Here is a 13486-nt window from a genome sequence, read left to right on the forward strand (position 1 = left end):
GCTCATAGCCGACAATAAAGTCCAATAGCAAACCGAAATTGCTAAGAAATTTTCCTGAAATAGTTAAATTTGTCAGAAATTCCCTTCATCGTAGGTGATTCATCAGGTATAAATTAGTCTAAAGACTAAAGTACGCAAAGTTTTAGATCAATCAAAATATATTTAGAGGTAGCTCAAAGCACTCAAAGTTTTCCATGTTTTTATATGGGGAAAAAACTATTTTTCGTAGAAATGGTACAGAATCGTTGAAAAGCAATATTTTTCAAACGGCAAACTCCGTTTCTCTTCATGAGATTTCAAAAAATATTACTCAATTGGTTATTTAAAATTTCTTTAATATTAACGATTTTTTATGGCTTCGCCCATTGCATTTTTTCGGGGTTCGGGGACCCATAGAAAATAGTTAATATTAATAAATTATTAAATAAACGATTGAGTGTTTTTTCTGAAAGTCTCCTAAAGAGAAAAAGAGATTGTCGATTGAAATATATTGATTTTCTACCATTACTGCGAAAAATAGTTTTTTATCCATATGAAATACATGGAAATTTTGAGCGCTTTGAGCCACCTCTATATCTTTTTTGATTGACCTAAAACTTTGTACAGTTTAGTCTATAGGCTGTTCACACATTTATAGGGGATGATACTGAGAACCTAAGCTCTTTTCGAAATATGGGCCACCCTAATGTACATATACACAAATAGGTTAGGTTATATTGTCGACCCCGAATTAGTGTCAAATTTGTCCTGAAGTATTAGGTCCCATTCCTTATCTTTTCTGAATAAAATCTTAAAAGTGTCAAAATGCAAAGGCGTATGCAAAATTCGCCAAAGAGCAACAGCAAAACAAACAACAAGTAATTTCTAGCAAAAAAAACCGACTTCAATTCTCATCTAAAAAAAACATGATTTAATGATCGGATCCAAACCAGATTAGTATGGGACCACCTCTGAGACATTACCTTTCCGATGCAAATTTTCGAAATCGGTTAACGTGGTCCAAAGTTATGAGGTAATAAACATAAAAAAAATATTCCGACGAACTGATAACCTCCTCCTTTTTTGGAAGTCTGTTAAAAATAGAAATGTATATACAAATCACATTCACACAAGAACAAGTACAATAAACACTTACAATATATTAATTATTTTTCGCCTCCTTTCGTTTTTATTCCACTTTTTTAGTTTTTAGAATATTCTCACTTATCGTGCATTCTTTCATTTCCGTTAATTTAAAATCAGTTGAGTTTGATGCTTTCAAGATTTTCCCAGCAAAAATTCTTTCTCATTTCTGCTATCATTTTCAAGTTAGGAAACGCTTTTTGACTAAATCTGACTACTTAGGACTATTTCTGGGAGATAAAAAAAGTTCTGAACTAAAACAAAAGGTTCATTTGTACACACAAAAAACAGTTACAAATTTTCTGCTGAAGATGTATACACATCAAAATTTGAATTAAAATTAATTAAAAGAGTATATTTAAATGCTATTTGATTTTATAGTTTTATTAAAAAATAGTAAAAGTCTCATTTATCATATGTATATGTAAATATGTAATTGTAATTATCTACGCACTTAACCTAAAACTATTTAGTATTCTGAGATAACACTTCTTGCGGATGCTCTAAATTATTCTCCGCAATTTATTCTGTGCTGCGACATTTTCTGAAATTAGACGAACATCCCGGGCATATGTGCGACAGCAGCCACCAATAATTTTCGCGCCCAATTTCGACCATTCGGGCACATAACTCGCCAACGGCACACAGTGTTCGCGGCCCAGCCAACCCTTGGCAACATCATAGACCTCACCGCTATTGGGGTACACAACCAGTGGAATCTTTTCCGCATCTGGTGTATTGCCATTTAAACTTTTTAATAGTGGTGTTACAAACTGAAATATTCACAAAAAATATTCAAATATATTCACTTAAGACATGCTTTAACATCACACCTTCGGATGTACACAATTGACACCTATTGCCAAGCATCTTTCCTGGGCATCCCGCTCCTTCAGCAATTCCCATAGCGAGCGCGCCACATCAACGAAATTCTCACCATGCGCTAAAGTACTTTCATCTTGACACTGGTATGAAACCCAAAATTTCACACCTGGGTAATCATCACACAACATTTCTACCAATGCTTCAGCTTCAGCCTGACAGGGTATTGTTTCAATGGCCAAAGCATCTACGCCCGCCGCTAGGCATGCATCAATGCGTACGCGATGCCAGTCGGTGATCTCTTTTATCGGTACATGATCTACATATTCGCCAGTGTACTCCGAACCGTCATGCAGATGCGCGCCAAATGGACCAATTGACGCGATAATCATAGGCAAACCTGAGGAAATAACCAAAAAAACAAAAAGAAAAGAACAGGGTGAACATTTTTTAAGAAGCAATTTTGTTTCCGCTTGACGTCCGTGTTTCCGTTTCGTTTCACATGAGATTTTCTTTTTTAACGACAACTTTAAATAACGCGAGTGAAATAAAAAATATTGAATAGCATAATTATTGTGTTAATTTTTTGCTAAGCTTACCTACTGGTACGTGCAAATTTGCCTCAGCACATTCCGCCAAATATTTATCTTTAGCAATATGCGCCAGACGTACGGATTTCTTTATCAATTCAATGCTCTGCTCCACATCCAAATCCAAATATTCGATATAGCCTTCCACACTAGTTTGATAGGTGTTTGTTAGTATGATATCAGCACCATCTAATAAATAAAATACACGTATGTATGTAAGTATTTGTTCACATGTACACACATATTTATTCAATTATGTTTAAAACAATTCTATAATAAGTTAATCTATTTACTAGTGGAAAATAACCATCGCTCTGTATGATTGCTTGATCCAGCCAATAGGTTCAATTCTATGCAAATATGTATGGCTATCAGCTTTTTCACATGTGTGAGTATGTTGTGTTTGTTTTTAAATTAACATACATATTTACTTACTTTGCAAAAAGTCCAAATGAGTATTGATAACAGCTGCCGGATTTGTGGCATTGAATCTTGCGCTCCATAATGGATCGCCATCGACCGCATTGCCAACGTGCACTGTCATTTGTGTACCGAAGCCACCATCTTTGGTTAGTATGCGTGTAAGACCCATGTTAGGCGATATTGAACTGTAAAGGAATACATTTCAATAAGTATGCAAGAATGTACGCACATAATTGAGAAAAAAAATATAACAATTATAAATAACTTAAATTTAAGAAAATAGAAAAACCAGTCAAGTTATTTGCGAGTATTAGCCGATAATTTGATACTTTTTTTTTTATTTATTAACCGACTTCCAAAAAAGGAGGGGGTTATCAGTTCGTCGGAATATTTTTTTATTTTTTTATGTATGTTACCGCATAACTTTGGACCACGTCAACCGATTTCGATAATTCTTTTTGCATCGGAAATGTAGTTTCTCAGAGGTGGTTCCATATTAATCTGGTTAAGATCCGATCAGTGGATCATGAGAGTTGAAGAGTTTAAGTCGGTTTTTTTTGCTAAAATTACTTGTTGCATGCCGTTTTTTAAAGACAAGTGCAAACTTAAAGCTATGTCAAGCGAGGTCTTCAGCTTACTGATATCAGTAACTTATGCTAATTATTTGATACTATTTCTTATCAACAGCTAACAAATGTGATTCGATGATACTAAATCAAGAAAAGCCTGTTTGCAGATAATCATTTTGTTTTAAACATTTCTCGCTTCTTCCAAAAACTTAATTTACTGCCAATTTAAATTTCTCTTTTAATTGCTGTATTATCAGTATCATTTATGTAAGTATTTTTGTTTTAATTCGTTATTATTTTGTTTAATGTGGACTATGACATCTGTTGCATTATCGGCAATCATATCATGTACTGTGCGCTCATTTGTGTTGCTAAGTCGCGACGTACAGTGTAACGAATGCGGCCAAAAATAGTAAAAATGTAGTTACGAATTCGGAATTAGCCAACCGACAGTAAATACTCGAGTATAAACAAGCGGAATATTTTTCAAAAATTTTGATGTGTACTATTTTTTGCTGTCATTCAAATAAAATATTTCAATTTTCAGTTGCAATTATAGGCAAATTAGATTATTCATGAAAATAAAAGAAATGTCTAAACCTAATACAATTTGTTTATTACAGTTTATTTTATTATCAAAATACGTGAGAACTTTTATATATAAACGTGCATTGTATATACATAGGTGGGTTACATGGCATGTGACATGACAGCGAACCAACATTAAAAATTTTCGTATATGTTTAAGATATCATCAAATCTTAAACTTTATTGCAATCGGATAAAATTTTGGGTATGAAACCGATGATTTTAGTTTCCAATTCTATGGGAGATAGGCGTGTCCTTGATCCGCTTTTGTTCAAATTTCAAATTTTTCTTAATATATACCTAACTAAAAATCCACTGTGTAAAATTTCATTGATCTGCGACAACTACTTCAACTTTTGGCCACTCAGTATATAGGGAGGTTAGTTACACTGTGCGATGCGTCCACGTCATTATCATAGTAAGTGTTTTTCTCATTAGGTGGCTTCATCTAAAGTGATAAAGGGATAAATTGCTTAAATTTATCAGTTTATCCGCATTCTTTCATGAATGTACCTTGGTAAATAATTGCACAAAATTGTTTATGATTTATCTGGCTAGTTACGTTTCATTCTTATCTCGTCCATTGTGTAAATTTGCTTTTTATGTATAGACCCCTATTGTAGTAAAAAAAAAAATGTTTCTATATGCCAAAAAGAACGCATGTGCAAATACATACATATGTGTGTATGTATGTGGCTACTTTGTCTGAATATACTTGGTAATCCATATATATATAGTATATTCATCTACAAAAGTATCTATTTATATTTTATTTAGTATTATTCTTTGTTGTTTTTTTTATTTTTTATTCGCAATCAAGACGATAAGTGCAATGAACTGATGAACTCTTCTTGATTATTGTGAAGAGTATTCACATGTTTATATATAAATATGTATAGCATAGTTAAGTACCAGCTTTGTTTTCATACACACACATATGTTTTAGTATACAGTAGACATGCTTATCGATACTTGATGTTGGTTACTGTTGCCAGGTTCAACATAAGTGAATGCTTGCATAATTTTTTCTTTGGTAAAATGTTTATGGCTTGAGACGCACCAACTAAAAACAGCAACCATTAAAAATACCAAACAAGTCTGGGATAGTGACATCCTCCTGACACACATTGATGACCCCCGCACAAGGAAACAAGGACCATGCTTTACCGATATAACGGGTGATTTTTTTGAGGTTAGGATTTTCATGCATTAGTATTTGACAGATCACGTGGGATTTCAGACATGGTGTCAAAGAGAAAGATGCTCAGTATGCTTTGACATTTCATCATGAATAGACTTACTAACGAGCAACGCTTGCAAATCATTGAATTTTATTACCAAAATCAGTGTTCGGTTCGAAATGTGTTTCGCACACCCAATTGCTGCGAACGGCGACGAATCGACATTTCACGGTCTTCAGCAACACTCTCAGAAACAGACGCAATATTCTCTTCTGTACGCACTGTACGCATTCGTGTGGTTGGTTTAATGTCCAATAAAGTAAACTGAGTGCGAAACTTGGTCACAATCGCATTAATTGTTTGCTCACTTGGTCGATTATGTAGACCATAAATCGGACGTAAAGCGAACCGAACACTGATTTTGGTAATAAAATTCAATGATTTGCAAGCGTTGCTCGTTAGTAAGTCTATTCATGATGAAATGTCAAAGCATACTGAGCATCTTTCTCTTTGACACCATGTCTGAAATCCCACGTGATCTGTCAAATACTAATGCATGAAAATCCTAACCTCAAAAAAATCACCCGTTACATACATAAACCTGTAACGTTAGGACTCCCTAAAGGGAAGGTGCCCCTAACGGTCGATTATACTACTATTTTGCGAGATTGTTTAATTTTTAATTAAAATTGGAGCAATTTCCGATCATACTTTTTTTCTTTCGTTATATTTACCAACATAATTATCTGCGGCTTGCATCGCCTAGTGTGGGAGTACTTAGTTAGAAGACTGGACAATGACTTGCGCGCATTTGGTCCATTTATTTTCCATTATGACAACCCTGTCCTTGAGGACTACAAATAATACGGCTTAGAATCCCGAAATCGGCGTACTATCCTTGGACATTGAGAAACACTCCAATCGAAACCAACTTCTTTTATACCTTTATGTGACCTTAAATTAAGTTAAACAAAATTCTAATAACATTTGGGACATAAGTACTTCCCAACATTTTTTTTTTTACCAGTTTGCAAATGTCTCCATCTATTTTTATTTCTCGTATGACAAAATATTAAAAAAATAATTGAAAAAGTTCAAATTTTTTAAAAGATTTTTCTAGATTTGCATAGCGACTAAATGGCCCCTTATTCAGTAAAAAAAGATATTAGTAAACTTACGCTCTGGCCGTGACGTTGCGAAAAACAGAAGTAGATTTTGACCTCGATTATAAAATTGCAAAACTCTGCGAATTGGGCAAGACTATTTTTATAAAAGTTTTTGAAGTAATATTGGAAGTAATTTAGTATTTTGCCGGCTCGAGGTCAATTTTTAAAAAAATGTTAATGAAAACACAAGTTTTTTTATTGTTTCTTTCCGATATATTTCGATTACGCTTCGGTAACCGTCCTCAGGGCAAATTAATTTTAATAATAATGAATAATTAATATTATACTGATGGTTTTAGCGACCTTTCTACTTATAATTTAGTATTTTGCCGGCTTGAGGTCAATTTAAAAAAAAAGATGTTAATGAAAACACAAGTTTTTTGATGTTTCTTTCCGATATATTTCGATTACGCTTCGGTAACACGTCAAACAGTGCGGACGTGTAAAAATCTGATCTAAAAAATGGTGTACAGAAAATTAAGTTTACGTGTCTCGGCTTTTTTTTGTGTCCCAAAAGTGTTATTGTTCTCGGAACAAATAAATACCGAGGAGCTCCAAGTGAAAGACGCTTTAGTTTGGGAATATGAATTGGATAATAACTTGCTCGAATTTTCCAAACAAAGAAATAAGTTGGACGCGAAAATACTGTGGACAGCGTAACCGTAGTTGGACTGATGAAGGTTTTTTTTTTTTGGAAGCAAAGCCTTCCGACTCGAAAAGAATTTGGACTCAATAATATTGTGGACTACGTTCATATAGGGTTTCTATTCTCGGGCGGGCCAGAACGACAAAAGGTTATAGTGTCAAATAAGAAGAAGAAAAAGATATTTAAAAGTACGTTAAAAAAAAAATCACTTCATTAGTTTTTTTTGAATCATAAACCATTGCTTAACCAAAATAAAAAGAGGTATATTTTCTTCGGGGATCGCGGCATTGAAATTCCGACTTTACTGTTTTTGGACCATTAGGTACATTCTATGTAACGAGATACATTACATACATATTACCATTGTAATGAACATTGCCACACCCCCCTCTTAATATACATATGTATTTATGCATAAATGTATTATCTTTTGATTCTTATTTAGTAACAAATTTGTGATTAACATCTGTTGTTTTCGACCCCATAAATCGCGCCTGTGAATGACGCCAGTAGCCAGTAGGTGGTTGCTAACAGTCTCTCAAGCGATAAATAAATTTTTGAATGAGAAAAACATGAGTTAGGTTGGAGAGTAGGTCTGCTCTGATTCGTTTTGATGAAATATGGCTTACAAAAATGTTATTAGGATTAATTAAATGTATGCAGATAACGGATAATCGATTGATTTATGCATGTTGTGATAGAAATGTATGTATGTATGTATGTGATATAAACCGGCGGTTGACAGAGGCTCACCACGTGAACATGTTTTTGAGTATCAGAAGAAGAAGAACTTTAGTTAATCCTAATTAAAGATTCTAGTAGCTTTGTAGCTAAATACAATGGTTTTTTTTTACAAAAATTAATAATAATAATAGATTTGCGCTTAGACAATATGTTAGTTTTTGGCCGAACTTCTCCTCGCAATTCTTTAGCGAGCGAGCGCCCTGATGTTGTCGCACAGTGTGGAGCGACCTACAGTTTTAGGCCAAATCCGTATGGTGATTGTATTTTTATGAGAAGCTGTTTTCCACAGTAGAAATACGATCATACACTCGGAGGCTTCCCGTCGCCTGCCGAGGGGCGATCGCTATTAAAAACAAAAAAAAAAAAAAAAACATTTTCTTTTCTTTCGTTTTTATGTTTTATGAAACCGGGCTCGACTCTAGGCCTTGTGGAATGGTAGTGCACACTTCTAACCACTATAATACAGCGGCCGTCAAAAACTACTCGCTGACTTATTATTCGTATGTCTAAAAGGAGTGAATCTGTCTGTCTAGAGTTCTGCATTTCGATGGCATCATTCAATTTTGGAAAACTACGTTTCTATGCATGTTCATGTATGTTTCGAGCAAATGTTACAATTTTAATTTAGTAGTTACAAATCTTAGTTTTGGAGTCAGTATAAAAAATGATCAACGTGGCGTATGAGTGATTGTATTTGCTACTTTGAAAATTTATAGTTTTGACTCTCCTTCTGATATGTATACTGTACATACATACATATGTATTAAAAACTATTTTCTCTACTTGAATTCAGTGTATGAATAGAATAGTTAATAGTATTAGGAACTGAATAAGCCATCGGCAGGCTATCTCTGTAGAAATAAAATAGATGTACACATTAGTTATTTATTTACAAATAAAAGTACGGTGAGAAAATTGTGATAATACATACTATACTACTTCAAAGGAGTTTTGAGTTGCAAGCATAAATATTGCATAAATATTTTTGGAGGGCTCAAATGTATGATTGTGGAAAAAACGTCGGACGTACGTTGCGTATGAGCAACTTTTAGTAATTTTGAGCTGAACTTTAAGAAGGAAGTATCAATCTGCACTAAAATACCAAATTAGTGAAATATTAATGATCTTTTAATAAATAAAAACTAGAGTTATATGCCTCTAGAAAAATATATAAAGTATCATATGTACATACATACATATCGTTAGTATAGTATGGAAAGGGCGTAACTTACATCGTCGCTGAAATACAAAAACTAAACCGTAACTAACTAAAAATCCAAATTTCACTTTTTAAATGATAGGGAAAAGCAAAAAAAAAACCCTTTCAATTTACATAGTTAAAGGCTAGTCCTCTAGGTGGGACGCCTCAAAATGCTTGGATGGTATAAACCTAATTTTTAACAAAAATCTAACTTAATATCTAATCTAAAACTATAGTAAAATATCCAAAAGTATACCTAAACTTTCATATACTAATATACGGAAACTGTCCGTCCAGTTATACTCATTCTTCCGGTGACGACGTTGCGCCATTTTAATTGTCATTTTCAAAAGCTTTTAAAACCAGGAACGTGAACCGGATGAATACTTTTTGGTCAGTTCGGTTCAGCGGTTCGAAGCATTCTTGCACAATTTTGGATTGATTCATAAAAGTCGTTTCTTTTTTGTATTTCAACCAGGGTTTCGGTTCGGTTCAACNGGTTTGGTAAAAAAAAAAAAAAAAAAAAAAAAAAAAAACTAACGCGAAAGTTTAAGTGTCAAGTGTCTGTCGTCAAATGAGATGGGTTGCCTTTACATTTAATATTGTCACCTGGTAAACAAACATGGTATGTATAACTTATATTTATTTAACAAATAGAAAGAAGTGGGTACGTTTATCTATTGAAAATTGGTTGAAACGAACCTTTAAACCTTTATGACAAGTGTTTCGGTTCTCGGTTCGGATCAAACATTTGTGGAAACTTTTGATTCGGTTAATAGTTCAGTTATTTTTTATAGAAATAAGCGTATTTCCCGTTCAAAACCGGTTCACGTCCCTACTTAAGACAACTTTGTAAGACAGATGGTTTTTATGGTGAGCTTTTTTTACGTTAATAAAATAATGGAGGAGTGACCATTAAAAAAAAATTGCATTTAGCTATTACGTAGATATTTTATTGACAAAAGATTGAACCCGCCAAATAAGGAGTGACAGAGTACATTCCTTCCAAAGGTCTACATATTTAACATAACTCTGAAAGATTCAACCTCTCAAGACCAATGTAATCCGGATTTCCATTTATAAGAGAAATGCCTTATTTTTTTTTTTTAAGTTTAATGAATATAAAAAAAATTTACGGTTTAAGAAATATGTATAAAAAAGTAGACCGCAATCTAGTTATGTAAAATCTAAAAATAATTTTTTTTTCACTTTCAGGCTTAAGGTGCTGAAAGCCTAAACGACTAACTTGATAACCCTTAAAAGACCCCAGCTATATATAATATGTAGGTATATAGTTATTCGCCCTTGAAGCTACCATTTAGAATCTAAGTAAATGCAAACTAAGTAGTGCGAGTTATCACTTTATATTATTCAGGTTTTTGTATTTTCTTTTGCTTTTGCGGTGCTGCTGTTCATAGCTTACCTTGTCGTTGGCGTGAATATAAATTTCGTTGGTTTTAATTTGTTTTTATTTTTACTTAATTGTCGCTGTATGTATGTATGGCGAGATATTTCTTTATGCGTTTGTTTACTAGCACTTTACTGACGCGCTATCTTGACTTAATAATAATAGAAATGCACTAGAAATGAGCATTCGTACATATGTATGTACATATGTATGTATGTAGGTATGTACTTGTGTGTATATATTTAAGTGTATTTATGGCGCTTCGATTGAAGGTGTAATCACAGCGTTATTTTTTGTGTAATTTCTAGTTTCTATTTATTTTTATTAATTATTTATTTACATAAGTATATTTTCTCAAACAAGCACGAACACTTCAGCTATGTACGTATGTATTTATGTTGACAAAATTTATCTACGAGCAAATGTCACTGCTGGCCCCGTTAAGAATTAAATCTTGCTCTTTGTACTCGTAATATATTGTTGTGCCGTTTGAAAGTTTTTTTTTTTTGTAAAATTGTTTACAAACTTTTGTCTGACGTCCAAACAGATGTGCGTCCCGCGAACATCTAATTTGATTTGCATGCGTCTCAAGGTTTTTATAACCCCAGCGCCTAGCGGGTTGTCGCACAACGAGGCAATCGTACAAACATACATAAGTATATATGTATGTATGGACGTATATAAAAATACATACATACTACAAGCGCACCTATGCGTGTCGTATCAGCGTAGACCAGGGATGGGCAGATTTTTGCCTCCTAAAGCAGTCAAAGAGCCAGCAAGAGCCACGCAAGAGGTAAATCAGTTCTCAGGGAAAAGGACGTGTAAAAAAATACATTAAAAGCATCACTTATATTAGTGATGAGAATCGGAGTACAAGAAACTTTAATACGCTCTTTTTCACCTTTCATGCTGGCTCTTGATGTTACTGCTCATCTAGCAGATCTAAGAGCAAAAGACTCCTGGGAGCCACTTTGCCCATCTCTGGCGTAGACGAATATGGGATACATCTGGCAGTAGATTGGGGCCTATGTGCCAATTTATGCACATGTATATATGTATGTATGTATGTATGTATGTATGTCTGTGTATACTAATGCTCGTATTATAGCCTTCAAAATATGTTTACTTGCCATTTTCATTGTTTTGTTCATATCACAGAATATTGATAAGAGACATTAAAGTACATATGTATGTACATACACTGTACATGTATGTACATACATTTGTACAATTTATTTATAATATTTAGTTTTAGACGGACAGTCTCGTTGTTATCACTTAATTGGTTGGCAGCTATCGTATAATTGTTTGTTGCTAATAGTGATAAGAATATTGTATATAAAACGAGGCACGGAATATAGTATATGTATGCAAATGCATGTATGTATGTATGTACGCACATTAAGGTGGACTAAAAATGCTTGTGAGAAAAACAAGGTCGGCATTTTAATGCCCTCACCCCTAGGATTGTTTTAAAATGAAAAAAAACATACCCTTCTGTTTTTTTTTTTTAATCAAAAAATATTTAGAAATGGCTCAAAGTGCAAAAAAGTTTTCAATATATTTTAAATGGGGAAAAAACTATTTTTCGTAGAAATGTTATAGAATTCTTGAAAATCAGTACTTTTCAATCGGTAAACTATGTTTCTCTTCAGGAGACTTCAAAGAATGATTCCCAATTGTTTATTTAACCATTTTTTTAATATTAACGATTTTCATGGGCCTCCAAATGGAATTTTTGGAAAAAATTTAGTTTCTTAATCAAAACTAAAGGCGTTTGAGGAGATTTAAAAACATTTTATTACGGGGTTGCTTTAAATAATTTTAAAATTTCAAATATCTGGCAACTCTATTTTTTAAATTTTTCCACCTCAACCATGTAAAATACGTGGGAAACTTCAAAGCTCCGGCGGCACGGGTAAATATTAATCGATTTCAAATTAAAAAAATACGTTTCTCCTTAATTTTGATATTCTTCAGATCTGGGGGGTAGCTGGAGAAAACAAAAATTGGACCACCCTTATATACGTAAATACCAGTTTCGCGTACTTATTTTCCCGCTAGTAACTTCGATTTTCTACGGACCAAACCAGAACATTTCTAATTGAGTATAGAATAATTTTATATTGTTTTGTAAAACGATTTTCCGTCATCCCTTGTCAAATTTTGTATTGAGATGAACTGATTTCCCCGTTGTGCCATGTTCAGTATCATTTATCGTTCTGAGTAGTTCCTGTTTTTTTTTGTCATTGCGTATTAAGCACGGCTATAAAGAGTGACGTAGTTTTGTTCCCAAGAACGCTTTAAAACGACAACCGAAATGAGAACGAAACTTTCGAGAACGTTCTCAATGGAAATTATTTAAGAACAAAACCCTGTGGAACATTCCAAAGAGAACAAAGTGCTAACAATACCTTCGGGAACATTTCTAAGAGAACAAAACGGGAACAAAAGTCTAAAGAACTCTCTCCCGCAGAACAATTTGTGAATTAAAGTCTCAGGAACTTACTGACAGAGAACGTAACGCGAACAAATCTCTCTACTATTCAAGAAGAAGAATGGAAGCGAGAACTAAATTTTCCTCATAGCGCTCCATTAGTGTGAAATGTGTGAATACTAAAATTAATCAAAAAAGAACTGAAATTTAATGCAAATTGAATTAACGAAAGACTTAAGACACGAACTTTTCGAGCACAGAAAATTAAAAATTGTTCCATAAATGGACGGTTCACCCTAAACGCCCCTGTCATTCTTAAAATTAAGTTCTCTCAAAACTTGTATTATCTTTTTGTGCTCTAGCAGAACGTTCCCCAGATTTTTGTTCTTATTTGACCCCCCTTGAAAACGTTCTTGATACTTTCGTTCTTATTTGGTTCTCATTGGATACGTTCCCGAAAGTTTCGTTCTCATTCTGTTCTTCTTCAGAACGTTCGTGAGATTTTTGTTCTCGAAACGCCTTTTGACGCTTATAAACTTCGGAAGAGTTTTATTTTGAGTGCCATGAACTTATTACTTTAGTCAGC

General features: G+C 33.6%; 1 protein-coding gene and 1 long non-coding RNA gene across 2 annotated transcripts; one reads left to right on the top strand and one right to left on the bottom strand.

Moving 5' to 3' along the window:
* Positions 1 to 1475: 1475 nt before the first annotated feature.
* LOC108365788 (homocysteine S-methyltransferase-like) lies at positions 1476 to 11041 on the bottom strand. Its single transcript, XM_017619948.1, has 5 exons — positions 10476 to 11041; positions 2970 to 3142; positions 2544 to 2723; positions 1956 to 2344; positions 1476 to 1895 (listed from the first exon to the last, which is right to left on the bottom strand). Exons 2-5 carry the CDS (start codon positions 3124 to 3126, stop codon positions 1626 to 1628), a joined length of 996 nt encoding a protein of 331 aa, XP_017475437.1. The 5' UTR covers positions 3127 to 3142; positions 10476 to 11041; the 3' UTR covers positions 1476 to 1625.
* LOC108365790 (uncharacterized) lies at positions 2677 to 2944 on the top strand. Its single transcript, XR_001848002.1, has 2 exons — positions 2677 to 2753; positions 2831 to 2944. It is a non-coding gene; the product is annotated as an uncharacterized LOC108365790 (long non-coding RNA).
* Positions 11042 to 13486: the final 2445 nt, after the last annotated feature.

This window comes from Rhagoletis zephyria, unplaced genomic scaffold (genome assembly GCF_001687245.7).
Source record: "Rhagoletis zephyria isolate East Lansing unplaced genomic scaffold, Rhagoletis_zephyria_1.1 Rzeph_scaffold_01998, whole genome shotgun sequence".
Taxonomy (NCBI): domain Eukaryota; kingdom Metazoa; phylum Arthropoda; class Insecta; order Diptera; family Tephritidae; genus Rhagoletis; species Rhagoletis zephyria.